This window comes from Muntiacus reevesi, chromosome 7 (genome assembly GCF_963930625.1).
Source record: "Muntiacus reevesi chromosome 7, mMunRee1.1, whole genome shotgun sequence".
In the NCBI taxonomy this organism is placed as follows: Eukaryota; Metazoa; Chordata; class Mammalia; order Artiodactyla; family Cervidae; genus Muntiacus; species Muntiacus reevesi.
In genome coordinates, this window is record NC_089255.1 from 88,541,498 (window position 1) to 88,562,027 (window position 20,530).

Here is a 20,530-nt window from a genome sequence, read left to right on the forward strand (position 1 = left end):
CCCAAGACACATATTAATCAAATTAACAAAGATCAAACACAAAGAACAAATACTAAAAGCAGCAAGGGAGAAACAACAAATAACACACAAAGGGATTCCTATAAGGATAACAGCTGATCTATCAATAGAAACCCTCCAGGCCAGAAGGGAATGGCAGGACATACTGAAAGTAATGAAAGAGAATAACCTACAACCTAGATTACTGTACCCAGCAAGGATCTCATTCAGATATGAAGGAGAATTCAAAAGCTTTACAGACAAGCAAAAGCTGAGAGAATTCAGCACCACCAAACCAGCTCTTCAACAAATGCTAAAGGATCTTCTCTAGACAGGAAATGCAGAAAGGTTGTATAAACGTGAACCCAAAACAACAAAGTAAATGACAACGGGACCACACCTATCAATAATTACCTTAAATGTAAATGGGTTGAATGCCCCAACCAAAAGACAAAGATTGGCTGAATGGATACAAAAACAAGACCCCTATATATGCTGTCTACAAGAGACCCACCTCAAAACAAGGGACACATACAGACTGAAAGTGAAGGGCTGGAAAAAATATTACACGCAAACAGAGACCAAAAGAAAGCAGGAGTCGCAATACTCATATTAGATAAAATAGACTTTCAAATAAAGGCTGTGAAAAGAGACAAAGAAGGACACTACATAATGATAAGAAGGATCAATCCAAGAAGAAGATATAACAATTATAAATATATATGCACCCAACATAGGAGCACCGCAATATGTACGGCAAACACTAACGAGTATGAAAGAGGAAATTAATAGTAACACAATAATAGTGGGAGACTTTAATACCCCACTCACAACCATGGATAGATCAACTAAACAGAAAATCAACAAGGAAACACAAACCTTAAATGATACAATGGACCAGCTAGACCTAATTGATATCTATAGGACATTTCACCCCAAAACAATCAACTTCACCTTTTTCTCAAGTGCACACGGAACCTTCTCCAGAATAGATCACATCCTGGGCCATAAATCTGGTCTTGGAAAATTCAAAAAAATTGACATCATTCCAGTCATCTTTTCTGACCACAGTGCAGTAAGATTAGATCTCAATTACAGGAAAAAAATTGTTAAAAATTCCAACATATGGAGGCTAAATAACACGCTTCTGAATAACCAAGAAATCATAGAAGAAATCAAAAAAGAAATCAAAGTATGTATAGAAATAAATGAAAATGAAAACACAACAACCCAAAACCTATGGGACACTGTAAAAGCAGTGCTAAGGGGAAGGTTCATAGCATTACAGGCACACATCAAGAAACAAGAAAAAAGCCAAATAAATAACCTAACTCTACACCTAAAGCAATTAGAGAAGGAAGAAATGAAGAACCCCAGGGTTAGTAGAAGGAAAGAAATCTTAAAAATTAGGGCAGAAATAAATGCGAAAGAAACTAAAGAGACCATAGCAAAAATGAACAAAGCTAAAAGCTGGTTTTTTGAAAAAAATAAACAAAATTGACAAACCATTAGCAAGATTCATTAAGAAACAAAGAGAGAAGAACCAAATTAACAAAATAAGAAATGAAAAGGGTGAGATCACAACAGACAACACTGAAATCCAAAGGATCATAAGAGACTACTACCAGCAGCTCTATGCCAATAAAATGGACAACTTGGATGAAATGGACAAATTCTTAGAAAAGTATAACTTTCCAAAACTGAACCAGGAAGAAATAGAAGATCTTAACAGAGTCATCACAAGCAAGGAAATCGAAACTGTAATCAGAAATCTTCCAGCAAACAAAAGCCCAGGACCAGATGGCTTCACAGCTGAATTCTACCAAAAATTTAGAGAAGAGCTAACACCTATCTTACTCAAACTCTTCCAGAAAATTGCAGAAGAAGGTAAACTTCCAAACTCATTCTATGAGGCCACCATCACCCTAATTCCAAAACCAGACAAAGATGCCACAAAAAAAGAAAACTACAGGCCAATATCACTGATGAACATAGATGCAAAAATCCTTAACAAAATTCTAGCAAACAGAATCCAACAACATATTAAAAAAATCATACACCATGACCAAGTGGGCTTTATCCCAGGAATGCAAGGATTCTTTAATATCCGCAAATCAATCAACGTAATACACCACATTAACAAATTGAAAGATAAAAACCATATGATTATCTCAATAGATGCAGAGAAAGCCTTTGACAAAATTCAACACTCATTTATGATTAAAACTCTCCAGAAAGCAGGAATAGAAGGAACATACCTCAACATAATAAAAGCTATATATGACAAACCCACAGCAAGCATCACCCTCAATGGTGAAAAATTGAAAGCATTTCCTCTGAAATCAGGAACAAGACAAGGATGCCCACTCTCACCGCTACTATTCAACATAGTGTTGGAAGTTTTGGCCACAGCAATCAGAGCAGAAAAAGACATAAAAGGAATCCATATAGGAAAAGAAGAAGTGAAACTCTCGCTGTTTGCAGATGACATGATCCTCTACATAGAAAACCCTAAAGACTCTTCCAGAAAATTACTAGAGCTAATCAATGAATATAGTAAAGTTGCAGGATATAAAATTAACACACAGAAATCCCTTGCATTCCTATACACTAACAATGAAAAAACAGAAAGAGGAATTAAGGAAACAATACCATTCACCATTGCAACAAAAAGAATAAAATACTTAGGAGTATATCTACCTAAAGAAACAAAAGACCTATACATAGAAAACTATAAAACACTGATGAAAGAAATCAAAGAGGACACAAACAGATGGAGAAACATACCGTGCTCATGGATTGGAAGAATCAATATTATCAAAATGGCTATTCTACCCAAAGCAATCTATAGATTCAATGCAATCCCTATCAAGTTACCAACGGTATTTTTCACAGAACTAGAACAAATAATTTCACAATTTGTATGGAAATACAAAAAACCTCGAATAGCCAAAGTAATCTTGAGAAAGAAGAATGGAACTGGAGGAATCAACCTGCCTGACTTCAGACTCTACTACAAAGCCACAGCCATCAAGACAGTATGGTACTGGCACAAAGACAGAAATATAGATCAATGGAATAGAATAGAAAGCCCCGAGATAAATCCACGAACCTATGGACACCTCATCTTTGACAAAGGAGGCAAGGATATACAATGGAAAAAAGACAATCTCTTTAACAAGTGGTGCTGGGAAAACTGGTCAACCACTTGTAAAAGAATGAAACTAGAACACTTTCTAACACCATACACAAAAATAAACTCAAAATGGATTAAAGATCTAAATGTAAGACCAGAAACTATAAAACTCCTAGAGGAGAACATAGGCAAAACACTCTCCGACATAAATCACAGCAAGATCTTCTATGACCCACCTACCAGAATATTGGAAATAAAAGCAAAAATAAACAAATGGGACCTAATGAAAATTAAAAGCTTTTGCACAACAAAGGAAACTATAAGTAAGGTGAAAAGACAGCCCTCAGATTGGGAGAAAATAATAACAAATGAGGAAACAGACAAAGGATTAATCTCAAAAATATACAAGCAACTCCTGAAGCTCAATTCCAGAAAAATAAACGACCCAATCAAAAAATGGGCCAAAGAATTAAACAGACATTTCTCCAAAGAAGACATACAGATGGCTAACAAACACATGAAAAGATGCTCAATATCACTCATCATCAGAGAAATGCAAATCAAAACCACAATGAGGTACCATTACACGCCAGTCAGGATGGCTGCTATCCAAAAGTCTACAAGCAATAAATGCTGGAGAGGGTGTGGAGAAAAGGGAACCCTCTTACACTGTTGGTGGGAATGCAAACTAGTACAGCCACTATGGAAAACAGTGTGGAGATTTCTTAAAAAACTGGAAATAGAACTGCCATATGACCCAGCAATACCACTTCTAGGCATACACACTGAGGAATCCAGATCTGAAAGAGACACGTGCACCCCAATGTTCATCGCAGCACTGTTTATAATAGCCAGGATATGGAAGCAACCCAGATGCCCATCAGCAGATGAATGGATAAGGAAGCTGTGGTACATATACACCATGGAATATTACTCAGCCGTTAAAAAGAATTCATTTGAATCAGTTCTAATGAGATGGATGAAACTGGAACCCATTATACAGAGTGAAGTAAGCCAGAAAGATAAAGAACATTACAGCATACTAACACATATATACGGAATTTAGAAAGATGGTAACGATGGCCCTATATGCAAAACAGAAAAAGAGACACAGAAGTACAGAAAAGACTTTTGAACTCTGGGGGAGAACGTGAGGGTGGGATGTTTTGAAAGAACAACATGTATATTATCTATGGTGAAACGGACCACCAGCCCAGGTGGGATACATGAGTCAGGTGCTCGGGCCTGGTGCACTGGGAGGACCCTGAGGAGTCGGGTGGGGAGGGAGGTGGGAGGGGGGATCGGGATGGGGAATACGTGTAACTATATAGCTGATTCATGTCAATGTATGACAAAACCCACTGAAATGTTGTAAAGTGATTGGCCTCCAACTAATAAAATAATATTTAAAAAAAAAAAAAAAGAAAGACTATTATGTGTATATGTACCACAGCTTCCTTATCCATTCATCTGCTGATGGGCATCTAGGTTGCTTCCATGTCCTAGCTGTTATAAACAGTGCTGCGATGAACATTGGGGTGCACGTGTCTCTTTCAGATCTGGTTTCCTCGGTGTGTATGCCCAGAAGTGGTATTGCTGGGTCATATGGCAGTTCTATTACACCATGGAATATTACTCAGCCGTTAAAAAGAATTCATTTGAATCAGTTCTAATGAGATGGATGAAACTGGAGCCCATTATACAGAGTGAAGTAAGCCAGAAAGATAAAGAACATTACAGCATACTAACACATATATACGGAATTTAGAAAGATGGTAACGATAACCCTATATGCAAAACAGAAAAAGAGACACAGAAGTACAGAACAGACTTTTGAACTCTGTGGGAGAAGGTGAGGGGGGGGATGTTTCAAAAGAACATCATGTATATTATCTATGGTGAAACAGATCACTAGCCCAGGTGAGATGCATGAGACGAGTGCTTGGGCCTGGTGCACTGGGAGGACCCAGAGGAGTCGGGTGGAGAGGCAGGTGGGAGGGGGGATCGGGATGGGGAATACGTGTAACTCTATGGCTGATTCATGTCAATGTATGACAAAACCCACTGAAATGTTGTGAAGTAATTAGCCTCCAACTAATAAAATAAAATTTAAAAAAAAAAAAAAAAAGAAAGACTATTATGCCATACTTCACCAAAATCAAAAGATACAATTTTTTCACATTTTACCTTCTCTGTCTTGGGATGTTATCTTACAATTGATTGTCATGTTTTCATAGGCATAATTTTTTTTCCTAAGCATAGAGCAATGATCCACCTTACAAATGATAGTGTCTTAGGTTACATGAAATAGAATGCAGGCCTCTTATCTATTTCTTCCAGCTTCCATTCTGCTCTGCCCACCCCAACTTAAATAACCCCAAATTCACTACTGCCAATAGACTAAATAGGACTAAAGAAGAATTAATAAATTAGCTGAAAACATTCTAGAAGTGCAGCTTAATTATAGTTAATAATTTCATCTTTATCATAAGTATTTTTATGATAGTTACATTTCAAGGAATTTTGAGAAAAAATATAATTAATCTGTACAGATTTATGCATGTATTCACCTATTCAACAGATATTTTTAATGTTCCAGAAACTGGGCACTAGGGATATAGTTGTAAACAAGAGTCAAATCCCAATCCTCATGGAGTTTTCATACTAATAAAAGTAGATTAAAAAATAAATATATGAAATCTATATCATATGATGATGCATGCTCTAGAGAAAAACTAAAGCAGGAAAGGGGGGTAGATTTATCACACTCCTGACAATCATGTTATGAGATGATTCCCCTGCATGTGATAAATGCTAGTATAATGATACATATGTCTTAGACATACTTCCTCAAATCCAAGATCTCAATTATGCATTTACCCAGGCAATTCTGACTTGGAAAAGAAGGGGTAAATCTCAAAAAGCCTTGGGTTTACAAAACCCATAGGCCAATCCTCTTTAGTTACCATACTAATAGGGGACATGGTTATAGCTTCTATGGCCTTGACAAGTCTTTGCCTTTTATATTTTAGAAGATCATAAATGTTGAATGAGGGCACGTTTCAGGTCCATGGCTTACTGCCACCTATGTCTGCCTTTCCTGAACTCCCCAAATAGCTAAATGTTCTTTTTAAAGGGTTTCAATCCTCTGCAATAGGTGCTCCCAGGTCGCTATAACTCATTCCAACCTGGCCGAACAGGCACGAATACGCCTCTTTATTGTTAGTTTTATCTCCCCTTCAGTGCTTGGGAATACAGAACGATCTCTGAAAGTTTACGCTTTATTAACTTTATGAGCCACCAGAAAATTTCCTCCAGTATCATCAGGATAACTCAGCGCAGGTACCTTCAGGGTCCTAATATGATTCTCAGCCTCACTCTTTTCCTTCTTGAAGTGCTTCATCAGCTCCTGGATATTTTGTTCGTGTTTCGTTTTCACACTCTGCAAAGATGATGTGAGATCTTCCAGCTCCCTCTGGTGAATGTTTCTTTCAAGCTTTAACTGAGTAATGATTGTAGCTGTTTCCTCATCTTTAGATTTTGCTTCTGTCCTGAGGTCAGAAAGGTTCTTGAGGACCTCTTTCCTGGCTCTCTGTTCCTCCGCCAATTTATTTGCAAGGTCTGCCCGGATGGCACTCAAGTTCTTGATGGCCTCTTGCATCTCAAGAAGTTGAGCTTTGTCCTTGGCCTGGCTCTCCTTCAGCTCTGCAATTTGTTCCTCCAGGTGAGCTTTCTCAGCTTTCAACTGGCTTTGAATTTTATTCTGTTTTTTCAATTCACTTTCTAGCCTATGGATGGTATCCAGGGAATCCTTGACTTCCAGTTCAAGATCAGCTTGATGAGACTTAACATCACTTAGCTTCTGCTCCTTACAATGAAGCTCCTCCTCTTGAAGGGCACGCTTGGTCAGCACATCGTTTAATTCCTTTCGAAGACTCTCTATTTGTTGCAGCGCTGCATAAAGCTGGCTTTTCAGTTCATCCTTTTCTTTTAAAATCTATCAGATTAGAAACAGAAAGCAAAAATTACTGTAAAATTCACCATATACACTATCAGAAAACAAAATAAAGTTTAAGCCACAAGGAGAAGAAAATTTCATAATTCTGGTTTTAAATAAAAAATACTTTTTTAGGCTAGAAAAATACAATTGCTCTGAAGTAGTACCACATTGAGATATATGTTTCAGGTTTTCATCACCAAAATGCATCCATCCATGATCATAAATAATTACTTAAAGCTAAGATAAAATTGAGCAGAAGAACGGGAGAAAAAGACTCCAGTTATTATTTACCAGAGGTTAAAATAATAAAATGTTACTTAAAATAACAATGATTTGCATTTCAATGGCACACTTTTTAAAAGGAGAAACCTCAAAACAGATAGGGAAGATAACGTGAAGAAGAACGTAGATACAGAAAGGTTTTGGTACGATCAGTCACTGTTAATCAAATAATGTAATTTGATTAGTGCCAAGAAACACACCGGTATGTAATGTGGAGGTCTTTAAGTTCAATAAAGGTAGAAATAAGGTTAATTTAAGAGTTGGAAAGGTTGGGAAGGGACTCACGAGAAAAGTCAAAGGACCAAAAGGCCATCACCCTCCGCCAGCCTCTTTGGGGGTTAGGGCTATTGCTCAGGGACAAAGGCCAAGAACTAACCCTTTGATCCTCACCGTCCATTGATGCAAATGAAAAAGCCAACAGCTAAGGAAGCTGAAACTGTCCCCTCTCCCCCAACACTGACACCAATAGCATCTCTGTACACCTGTTTACTGATGCCTACCATAGTTTGAACCCAGGGGGAAAAAAAAATTAAGATTCTCATTTTAGAATTAGAAATTAGTTAAAATGCAAATACTTTAAGACATTTTTATACTTTATATTTTGCACCTCAATGTGAAACAATTCATGATAAAATGAGTCCATCACTTCAAAAAAAATGGTCTCCTCAAATTTCTAACAGGGAGAAACAGCATGAAGCTAACAGGAGAAATAATAAAAGGGAGTGATTAAGCAGCTGAGCTCTGACCAGGAGAACTGGATTCTCAGCCCAGGCATAAGTAGTTCTATGGCCTTAAAGAAATTGCTTATCTTTATAAAGATAATAAAAGCTACATCATAGGGTTGTGATAAAGACAACTGGGAAGGCAGAAGTAAAGAGAGGGGGTGAGATTTAAGTTTAAGGAGAAACCAGGAGTCTCCGGGGGGTACTTATGCAAGATAGTGATCAAAACTGTGAAGAGAGGGGTTCACCGATAAAGTACTGTTTCGGATTGAAAAGTCTCTAGAACACAGAGGAAACAGTTTACTTCAGAAAGAATTTAAGGCAGGAAAAATGGCTAGAAATAACCATAAGCCTAAGGGCGGATATTGGAGAAGGAAATGGCAACCCACTCCAGTATTCTTGCCTGAGAAATCCCACAGACAGAGGAGCCTGGTGGGCTATAGTCCCTGGGGTTGAAAAAGAGTTGGTCATGACTGAGTGACTAAACAAGGGCAAATGTATTCTTTTTCTATTGCAGTGTAGCAAATTCCAACAAATTTCATGGCTTAAAACAACACCACCCATTTATTAGCTCACTGTTTCCAGCTTGTCAATCCTGGCAAGCAATTCTGCCTTCCGTCTCCTGATGCTAAAATCAAGATGTCAGCTAACCTGGGCTCTTATCTGGAGGCTTTGAGGGAGAATCTACTTCCAAGCTCATTCATGGTGCTGGCAAAATTTAGTTCTGTGCACCTAGAACATGGGTCCCTGTTACCTTTGCTAGCTTTAGGCCAGCTGTTTTTCTGAGCTTCTAAAAGCCATCGCAACACTGTTTATAATAGCCAGGACATGGAAGCAACCTAGAGGTCCATCAGCAGATGAATGGATAAGGAAGCTATGGTACATATACACCATGGAATATTACTCAGCCATTAAAAGAATTCATTTGAATCAGTTCTAATGAGATGGATGAAACTGGAGCCCATTATACAGAGTGAAGTAAGCCAGAAAGATAAAGACCAATACAGTATACTAACACATATATATGGAATTTACAAAGATGGTAATGATAACCCTATACGCAAAACAGAAAAAGAGACACAGATGTACAGAACAGACTTTTGGACTCGGTGGGAGAAGGCGAGGGTGGGATGTTTTGAGAGAACAGCATCAAAGCATGTATATTATCAAGAGTGAAACAGATCACCAGCCCAGGTTGGATGCATGAGACAAGTGCTTGGGGCTGATGCACTGGGAAGACCCAGAGGGATTGGGTGGAGAGGGAGGTGGGAGGGGGGATCGGGATGGGGAATACATGTAAATCCATGGCTGATTCATGTCAATGTATGGCAAAAACCACTACAATATTGTAAAGTAATTAGCCTCCAACTAACAAAAATAAATGGAAAAAAATTGGAAAAAAAAAATAAAATTAAAGCCACTCGCACTCCTTGGATTATGGACTCCTCTGTCTCTGCAGCCAGTAATATTCCACACCGAATCCTTCTCAAGTTTTGAATCCCTCTGACTTCCCCTTCTCCCAACAATCAGAAAGATTTATCTGCTTTTAAGGGCTCCTGTGATTAGACTAGGCCCATTCAGACAATCTCCTCATCTTAAAATCAACATTGTGCCATATAACATCATCATGGCATTGAAATTTCATCCATATTCTCAGCTTCTGGAAACTAGGCTGAGGTATCTTTGGGAGGTCACTCTATGCACCATATTAAAGAACACAAAACTGACAGAATCCAGTCTTGGCTGTAACGATAACATAAGGAGGGACCCAAGAATAAGGAAGGTGGCTTAAACATAGTGATTAACCTTTGGAACAGATAACATAGGCCCCGGGCCTTGAGTTAAGAGACTTCCATGAAGCCCTGAAGATATCAGTAAAAATCATGTAATTGAGATGAAGTTGTAGCAGATAAAATGTCTTTGATTGCAAAATACCATATTTATTTTTGTCACATGATGGGAAGAGCAGGATAGGGTGTTTCAAGAAGAGTCCTCCAAAACTCAGATCCTGCCAAGCTACAACTCTCTGGGTTTTGTCCTCACCTTCAGTGTTCCAAGTGTTACATCAATTCAGGACAGCAGTGACAGCCTTAGAGCAGACAGTCCCAGACTATCTTGGTCAAGTTTGGAATTTCTCTGGCAATATACATACTAAAAGCTGAGTAACTTCTATTTTCTTTTGGTTAATGCTTGGCTAGTAGCCATAGCCCAAGATGTGTCTAGACATTGACTCCGAGTCTGAAAATGTCAGTGTCTTAACCACCACCTCAGTATCCGGGAGATTCCTGGGGGCCCTCAGTTGAATAACCTTTATTTTGAGGGAATTCAAAACAATGGACTTGGGTCTCCTTTGGCCAGAAATGCTTGAGTAGATGTGCCTGGGCCTGAGAAATCAGGCTTGTTTTTTTACCTCATTTAAATTTCTGCTAAATGTCCTACCTCCCTCTCTTACTTGGACTAACCTTGGCATGAATAGACGATTTGGCTTTTCCAACTCTGAAAGACTCCAAATTATCAGATTCAGTAAATATGGGCTAAAGATGGCAGATTTTCAGTTTCCCAATGCCCCAAGATCTTTCTCTCTGCTTTTAGACAGGCCAGTTTCAACCTGTGTTTATCGTTCTCTTCTGGGAGTTTTCTAACGGCTCTGATAACTATACAACAGACTCCAACATCTAAAGTTTTCCTGAAGTGAAGTGAAAGCTCCTCAGTTGTATCTGACTCTTTGCAACCTCATGGACTATGCAGTCCAAGGAATTCTCCAGGCCAGAATACTAGAGTGGGTAGCCTTTACCTTCTCCAGGGGATCTTCCCAACCCAAGGATCGAACCAAGATCCCCCGCATTACAGGCAGATTCTTTACCAGTTGAGCGACAAGGGAAGCCCAAAGTCACTTACCTACTGATCACGTAATACCATCCCCTGAAGCACATCATCAAGACCCAAAGGCATGACTTCTAACGGCTCAGTTACGGCCAATAGCATGGTGCGGTTTTCCAGCCTTCCCTTGAGAAAAGTCTGATCATCCCAGTTCTCACCCTACTTCTCCACTTAGTCAATCATTTTAGGTTTGTTGACTTACAGCTCCTTACTCCTAGAATTGATGTTTCATATTAGCTTGAATGTTTTTCTACTGCAAGTAAGAGAAAACTCCAATTCAAGCGAGCTTAAACTACAAGGTGATTTACCATCATTCCAAGCAGAACTGCTCCAGACACAACAGGTCAGAGCTTTAGGTCCACTGCTCTGCATCGCGTTCAGCAATACCTTCCCTCCTAATGAGGCTGCATTCTCAGGATCATTGCCTGATCTCAGCCTAAGCCATTTCTGGCATCACAGTCAAACACAATAATGTTCAGAGAAGGAGGACAACTCCCTCCTAGTGTATCTTTTTTAGGAATGAGTAAAATTTATCAGAAGCTCCCCAACAGTCTTCATAGTTCATCCTTCAAATGAAGAATAGTTCTTGATCAGAAGAGGGCTAGATGCCTAGCAATTGGTCTACATTCATTTTTTGTAATGTGATGGAATGAATTGGGCTGGGGTCAGGGAGAAAACCAAGATCACTACAGGAGCCAATATACATGATATTCTATGTAAGTTTTGCTGGCACCACTCAAGAGTAGCAACAGAATAAGTAGAGAGTTAGGCAGATCCCAGATTGAAGATCAACAAAATGTGTGGGGTGGAAGTTAAGAAACTGAAGATGCCAGAGAACATGTCACCAGATTAGCTTTTCGTGAAGTCCAGTCTGAGAGAGAAAAAAAACTGATTCCAAGAAACAGCTGGTCAACCAATGAAATGTGGGAAGATGAAAATCTGATGGAATACTTAAAAGAGGAAAAAGGAATAAAAATAATGTGGATAATCAGAGACTGAAATTTTAGAACTATAAGATTTGAACACAAATTATAGATGATGACAAATTTTAGCCATAGAAATTAGCTGCAGAGTGATTGGAAAGTCACTATACAACAGGAAGCTAGTGAAATATAAAAACACAGAGTCCAATGGGCTGCTGACTTAAACTTGGAGATCACCAAAGATAATAGCAAAATTATATGTAATGAAACAGGTTGAAGGGAAGCCAGGTGTGAAAATTCTTGAGAAAAGTGGAGGCTTAATGGAGACATAAGTAGCAGTCAGGAGAAATGGGAAGGGAATGTTCTAACCGAGCACTGTTTCCATTGAAGAAGAGCTACAGAGGAAGAGAATGAAAGAAGGATTGAAAATGGCTGGTACGACCCCAAAGGAATGACACTGCTTAAAACCATGGTGATTTATAGGAACAGGAATCAACTCCTTAAAGGCCTGACTATCAAGTATGTACAGTTTTTTCTTTTTTTTAGGGAACCAAAAGGTAGACAAGAAAAATTTTTAAAGAAAACAAAAGTTAATTTTCTGCACAGAAGGAAACATGCAGAGACTGCTGGGCTATACTAACATATCGATACTCTAGCCTTTCTTAAATTGCTTATGACAGGACTGCATACACATTTTAAAAGTATGCACTTTAGCACTGATCCTCCTTACTTTTCAACCATTAAGAAATTCACATTTGAAAAGATAGTATATATTACATACGGCTCTTTTATTTCCCTCAGTATGAAAGCAATACACAGAAGGAAAAGATGGCAATTTAAGATTCTCGAAGTCAAATATTATCAAGGAAAAAAACTCAATACATGGGCAAGTCAATTATCCTGCCAATTCAATAAGAAAAAACAAGACAAAACAAAACCTAAGAATCATTCCCATTATCCATGTTAAGAAAAAAAAAAAAAAAACACATGAATTTGGAAACATTCAGAAAAGCATACATGATGATCAAAACCCAAACTGAAATATTTTTTCTTATTATTTTTAAAGCACATATAAAAACCAATGACTTCAAAAGCACTTTAAAAGAAAAAAAGGCAAAAATATCACAATTCTTGATGATTATTTATATCAGTAGAATGCTGGGTCTTCAATCAAACGTTATATATATCGATAGAATATTAGGCCATCTATATATCTCCGAAGAATATCATGATTCCCTGATGTAAACATTCATGCCAGTGTCTTTTAAGGAATGTATACATACTGACCTGTCTGGATTTTTTCTGCAATGATATGCTATTTGTTTACTGTGCCATATTCTTCAATAATGAAGCAGTTTTGTAATATGATATACATCTGACATCTTACCAAGATTCCATAATGCAATGTAAAAAGCAGGGGGGGGGCAATAAGAGCAATAGTTAAGAGAATAAAAGCTTTGGGCTTTCTAATGAATTTTTAAGTGGCACATCTTAAAGCAGAAAATAAGTGAACCTGGAAAAAGACAGATGGAAGTAGGCAAGGAACTACTTTGAAAATGCAAAGACTGCATCTGTTGAGCACACGAAAGGGTTCAATAAAGTTACTTATTAAACTATCAATTCATTCTCTAAACTATAACATGCTTTATTTGTAAACCAGTATCATTTTTACTTTAACATACACTTCCAAATATATCCTGGAGTCACTTCTGGAAAGTAATTAGTCCTAAAAAAAAACAAAAAATGAGTAGACTGTCTCACTACTGCCCTAAGGTGGTTTTCTGTTTTATTCCAAATTAAATATTCTTCAGTGGCATTATTCAGTAAGGTATTAAAGACATACTTTTTCCAAAGTTATTTACAATGTATTTCCGTATCACAGACTTACTGGACACTTGAATTTGCAGTAAAATATCTGTTACCCTTTCTTCTTTGATTAACCATTGCTCTAACTGTGACATGCTGCATTAATTTTTAAGGCTTTTAAAGTGGAAATTACAATGCCTGCTGTGATAATTGTAACACTACCCTAACTGTGGCAATCACTTTAAAACTACTTCTCTGCTTATCATTAGCAATGCTAAGTGATAAAAATAACTTTAGCAGGAGTATTCTGGGAAGTGATTGTTTAACAATTTTTAATATTCTAAAAAGCTCAATTGACAAAACTCTCCTGGATTAGGATACTGTCTGATGACATGGACCCTTCTAAATTTCCTCTCATTAAGCAAAATCCCCAGATGGCTCTCAATCAATCAATTTCCCCAACCCCTCTTTTTTCTCCCTACCTCCGTTATAGGCAGACTCATTGAACCAATTGCCAAACCAGGCTGACAACAGAATAATCAAAGTAGACCAATTTCCTGGGATCAAATCAATTCACATTCAAGTCTGAAAGCTTCAGAAGGGCTTTACCTTGGGGCAATGAGTCACCTATTAAGTGTCAGGTGGGTTAAAGTGAAAAGCATTCCACAGTCAGTGCAAAGTGATCACTTCCTCCATCTTTTATATGTCTAAGAAATTCGTATGCAAAAATGAAAGCATCGTGTCCATGACAGCTCATCTGTCATGAAATAAGCATCTATCATTCTTAAGTGCTGACAATTGATTTTATAGGTGTAACTGCCCTACATTTTGCTTTCTTTTGAAAGAAAGTCAACTTATCCAAATGATTATTCTTCTGAAACAATCAGAGTTCTTGACAAGTGACAAATGACAATGCAGAAGTGATAAACCAAGACTGAACATGGATAAAAATCAATCATGACTTTCCTGCTTATTATCTTATAAACATCTGGGTTTAATTCAATGCAAAGATACAGTTGAGAATCAACACAGGAGCATAAAATCCATTTAAAATAACCGATTATACAAGAGAAAAGATGACGCTAAATGCATACACAGATCGATGAAATGCTTTCTGTTGCTATCAAAGGAGCACAAAAGTCTTCAAGAGGCTTGAGATCTGACAATACTGCTCAGTGAGATTATCAATGCTACTCACTTAACTAAAATTACAGCTGCTGCCAAAATGGTCCAGTAGTAATGACTGCATCTTAAATGCTGCTTTCCAACCAATACTGAAGTTGAGATATACAAATAAATGAGATTTTAAAATACGTTCACTGGAGGAAAAGACATGTGATATTAAGGAAGATTTTGTGATTTTCTTCCATTTGGATATTAAAGAATAATTTCAAATTAGGGCATAGCAATCCACTCCCATGGACAGAGGAGCCTGGCAGGCTACATACAGTCCATGGGTTCACAAAGAATCAGACATGACTAAGCAACTTAGCACGGGGAGTACTAGGGAACTAAAAGCTAAAATAGAGGAGGAGAGTGGATCTGTTTTAAGAATTAACTCTGCAAAGCCACAGAATGTTAAACTACTACAAAGGCTGTACAAAGATTTTCTCTGTGTACCTTGAGACAGTGGAGACTCTTCTACCAAGAACCTCTTGATAGGTTACACACACAGCACGGCGCTCAAGAGTTTGTTCAAAGGACAAATGAGTGAATGGTGGGTCACAGCAGAAATCATTCCTCAGGAATGTGGCTTTCGTACCTGATTATTCTTGTCTGACAGCTGATCGAGACTTTCAGATTGCTTCTCCAGTGCGCGTTCTAACTTCTTATGCTTAAGCTTCCACTGCCTAATGGACTCCTGAGCTTTCAGCTTCAGCTCCTCTCTCCTCTTCTCTGCCTCCTGTCTCAGGCCCTCGGACTGCTGGAGCTCCAGGAGGTACTGCTCGGCCTGCTTGGTGGCCTCCTCGGCGTGCTGAGTCAGCTTCGTGATCTGCAGGTCAGCTCGCTTGTGTTTGGCGTCACACGTCTCAAAGTGCTTCTGGATCTCCTTCAGTTCATCCAACATCTCCAACTGCTGTTTTTCCCTGTTCTCCAATTCATGGGTTAAATTCTAGGAATAAAGCATGTGAAGGATCAGGAACATGTTCTTGTTAACACTGGATGTGTAATATATCATCAAACAGGAGTCACTAATGTCATCAAATTAGCAATCCATCTAGAAAATATGACCCCTTTCCATGTATCTCATGATCATATTGAGAATAATTTGTTATAAAAGTATTTTCATTTTTAGACTACTTCATTATTTAAGAAGGGAAAATATGTTTTTTTTCCCAATTGACTGTCACTAAAACAGAAAGCCTTGTTGATGAGAAAAACAACATGTATTACTTTCGTAAGAATCTAGTGTCTTGTATAATGAAAGAAATGTCAATGCTTTAGAATTTGTCGGATTGTCAGAGCAATTATATGCCATCACACATAATGCTTCACTTTCTGACAGCAAATAAAACTTTGTGATAATAAAATAAAAATCTGTAACAACAAAAAAAAAGAACATTGATGACAGAAGCACCAGTATAGACAATACTGTAATGTGAAAGTCCATTTAAATGTGATAAATTACTTATAGATAGGTTATTTGACTGGAGATACATAATGTTATAAGTTGATAAACTTATGTCAAGCTTATACAAATCAATGGACAGAATTTCAATTTATAAACTTAAATTTACGTGGAATACTTACCTATTCAAGAAAAGAATTCGAACTCTTAAAATCTACTTTCGCTAAACCAGTGGTAAGCAGTGGTTTAGCCACTAAGTCAGGTTCAACTCTTGCGACCCTACGGACTCTAGCCCGCCAGGCTCCTCAGCCCATGAGATTTCCCAGGCAAGAACACTGGAGGGGTTGCCATTTCCTTCTCCAGGGGATCTTCCTGACCCAGGAGGGAACCAGTTTCTCCGGCCCTGGCAGGCAGATTCTTCACCAACTGAGCCACCAGGGATGCCCCCTCCCCAAACCAGAGTTGGTCAATAACACACTTGGAACTTACACTAAATCATCATAATTCAAATGCATTTTTAATTTGAGAAGAGTGAGCAAATACTGATTTTTAACTTCAAAAATGAGAGTACATTATATAACATTTTATACACATAAAAGAATGTTATCATTGTTAACAGTTAAGCCACTCTTGTAAAGTTCTGGAAGTCAGTGAGAAATTTAGAAACAAGTGCCTACGATGCATCTCATAAGCCAATCCGTCTGAGCCTTTAGTTTCAAATATTTGTGGTTACAAAAGTAACACGAAAAGGTCATATGTTCAAGTAAGATTGGGTTCAGGAAGCTAAAATGACTGTGAGCTGGACAAACAATAAAATATCACCTATATTGTACTGAAGTACCTATAAACAGACTGGAAACATTTAAAAATCTCCTCTAACAGCAGATTATCAGTTCCAGATTCAGCATCCCTCAACTGTGGCTCAAATCAAGTTAAATATAATTTCTCTACATATAAATAATGCCTCTAAAACAAGCGGTTTGCATTTGCTCAGTTTGCTAAGTCCAACACAGCTTGGAAGAGATGAGTCACTCCTTTATCCACCCAAACAAAACAGTAAATTGAGAACTGTGCACTTGTTTGTGCAGAAAATTCTAAAATGAGATCAGAAAACCCTAGTGATGGTGGTTTACCCTTTTGCCCTTACCTAAAAGTTTTATCACTAGGCCAGAAATCAACTTTATTAAACAAGCAGTATTCAAGTGGTTTCTACATCAATAGAGAGATCCCATTTTTCCTCCCACAACAAAGACTTGGGAGAGCGATTATACTTCTGATATGTTAGGCACATAGTTTATAAAAAGGTTAATAAGATCTGGCTTCAACACCAAAGAAGATGATAATCTAACTGGGGAGATATTCACACCAACAACTAAATTACAACAATGGATAGTACAAGGTGCTAAAATATGACGGACGGTTATTTGAACGAGTCTATATTTTACAGTGTGGCTGGGGAGAGTCTCTCTTAGGCGGTGACATAAAAGTTGAGATCTATACCAGTCCAAGTTCGATGCATGAAACAGGGCACTCAAAGCCAGCGCACTGGGACGCCCCTGAGGGAGGGGATGGGGAGGGAGGGGGAGGGGGATTGAGGATGGGGACACACCTACATCCATGGCTGCTTCATGTCAATGTATGGCAAAACCCACCTCAATACTTACAGTTATTAGCCTCCAATGAAAATAAATTAATTAATTTTTTAAAAAGAGTTGTGATCTAAATGAGACGGAGCCAGCAATAATGATAACAACAACTACAACAACTAAGGTTTATTGAGCAGTTAAGTTGTGCAAGGGATAGTACAAATGCTTTATATGAGTTACTTCACCTAATCCCACCACAAAACTAAAGTAAGGCACTCATTATCTTTATTTGAGTGACAGTCAACCACAACTTGGAACTTGCCCAAGATCACATACCTAACAAGTGAGGGCACAGCAATCAGACTCAGACAGTCTGAGTCCAGAGCCCATGTTTTCAACTCTTTACTAAGCTTTCAGACTTCCAGATGGACCCTAACTCCATGTGTCTACAGCCACTCACTCCTATAGACCTATCCTAGTGTTGTTGTTTTTACAACTGTCACCTTTGAAGTAAGAGTATACCCAACCCTCCTTCCCCCCATTATCTCCTCCTCTGGCTTTGTCTATCCACCTGCCCAGCTCCCTTTTCTCCTAATACATCTGCTCTCCATTGCCAAAAGGAGATGATATTCCTTTTACTGGCTTGAGATCCAGGCTCTTTAACCTAAATAAGTAATATTTCGCTTTAGCCACTCTCCTGTTTACATCTCAAACTCCTTTTAGACCTATTCAACTACTGAACTTGAATAGCAAAACATCTCTGTAGGACCTAAAAAAAATCTCCTATTTCCCATATCAGGTTACTGAGTCCTCCAAGGAAAATCACAAATGAGTGTCAGGGGATGTGTAGAAACACTGAAAGCCACCCTCAGTGCCCAGAGATTCTTCAGCATGCCCCTACCTGGTCTGGTCTGCACTCTCTGAACCTACCAGCTTTTTCACTCACTGTAGCATACATAATAATCTAGCTCTCCCCCTGAAAAATAACACTGAGGCTATTAGGCAAGATACCCCCCAAATTTCCTGCAAGTACCATCCTGAATCTTCCCAGTAGTTAAGGAAAAGGGACCTTTCTTCTTTAGACAAATCAGCCTACCTTGGTTCCGTCCTTCCACATCTATCAAGGACTTCACTACACCAGTTAGGCCTTCTCTTTTCTTACTATATCATTCTTCTCTATTATTCTCATCTTTTAAAAAAAAAAAAAAAAAAACCTAATTTTTTAAATGAAACAAACAAAAAGCCTTTATCAATCTGATATGACCTTCTCACCAGCATCCTGTCCTCTTCCTGTTAAAAACTTCTGCAAAGAGCAGTCCACACTTGATGCCCCACAGTCTTATTTCCAATCCACTTCTCAGTTCACTGGCTCTGGTTTCCAGCCTGATCACCCAATTAAAATAACTCTCATCAAGATCCCCAAAGATAACCTAAAGCCAAATACAGTGGGCTCTATAAATCCTTCCTACTATCCTTGTTGCATGTGACACTGCCAATCACTTCTTAATCCTACCTCTCTTCTTCCTTTATTTTCATAATACACTCCTCACTAGTTCTCCTTTTTCTTTCATAATCTCCTTTCCTGGGCCTCTTCAACTATTTGGCCTTTAAATAGAGATAACTGTATAGGTTTCTAGTATTAAGCATCATTCCATCTATAAAATGTCTTTGGTGGTAAATAAGTATGTAGGTAAACAGAGATCTAAGTGATTCCTAATTCAGAACCAGACTGATCTTAACTCCAGATTTTTAAATATCTATTTGCATAATGAGTCTCTACACTTGATAATCCTACAGGCATCTTAATTTTAGCACATCAAAAAAATAAATTCACTGGATGCCCAACTCCTAACAAAGAGACAGTCCTATTAAAATAGCAGTAACTATCCACTGAGGGAGGGTAAAAATGGAGCTGGACTTGTGTATTTAAGCACATAGAGTCAGAAATAGCTGCTGTAGGAAAGAGAAAATGAGCAAGAGAGAAATGCTTAAGAACTGACAAACAGAAGTAAGGTTACAACTAGATTGTCTCAAATTTGCAAAGGACCCAAGAGTAGATGAAATTCTTCAAATTTCTCCAGCAACTCTTTTGAATCCAGAATTAAAATAAATCCAGCATTATTTATTCCTCTGTTAATTACAGAGCAACAAGAACAGGCACGGGATTAATAAAGGCAAGCCCAGAGTTTAACAAAATAAATTCCTTTTGCTCTCACATTTTAAAACTGCAGACTTTCATATTAACAGATAACAGACAATATTTCACTTTGAAGAGTATATGAAAACATCATGGCGCTGACTGGACATGTGAGTGCAAGTGAACAGAAAAGGGGTGGTTCTTAGTATAAATAAGGTGTCCTCACTCTTGATGCGAAGGTAGGCTTCAGTGTGAGCAGGATGAACACAGCCTCCAAATGCCCTGAACCTGGAAACTGTGGCGACTGTTTTGCTCCTGTCAATCTGACTGCATCATGCTTCAGGTAAAACTTACCAGAGAACTCCTTCCTACGTTCTTTCCTCATTCCTTGGTGGAGTCTACTCAGCCACTTTTTTGACATTCTCTTTAATCCATCTTCCTCAGAAAACCAATCAGAATCATCTAATTATAATAAACATTTCTCCCTCATCA

The 20,530-nt window shown here is 38.2% G+C and overlaps 1 protein-coding gene across 5 annotated transcripts in view; it reads right to left on the reverse strand.

Annotated features, from left to right (window-relative positions):
- The window catches only part of CEP128 (centrosomal protein 128), a 452,993-nt gene that overhangs the window by 284,206 nt on the left and 148,257 nt on the right, over window positions 1-20,530 (reverse strand). For all 5 annotated transcript variants that reach the window (XM_065941397.1, XM_065941396.1, XM_065941392.1 and 2 more), the window contains 2 exons: window positions 15,509-15,859; window positions 6,480-7,130 (listed from right to left, as the gene is read on the reverse strand). In XM_065941397.1, the coding sequence (XP_065797469.1) occupies window positions 6,480-7,130; window positions 15,509-15,859 (1,002 nt within the window). The remainder of the gene's footprint in view (window positions 1-6,479; window positions 7,131-15,508; window positions 15,860-20,530) is intronic.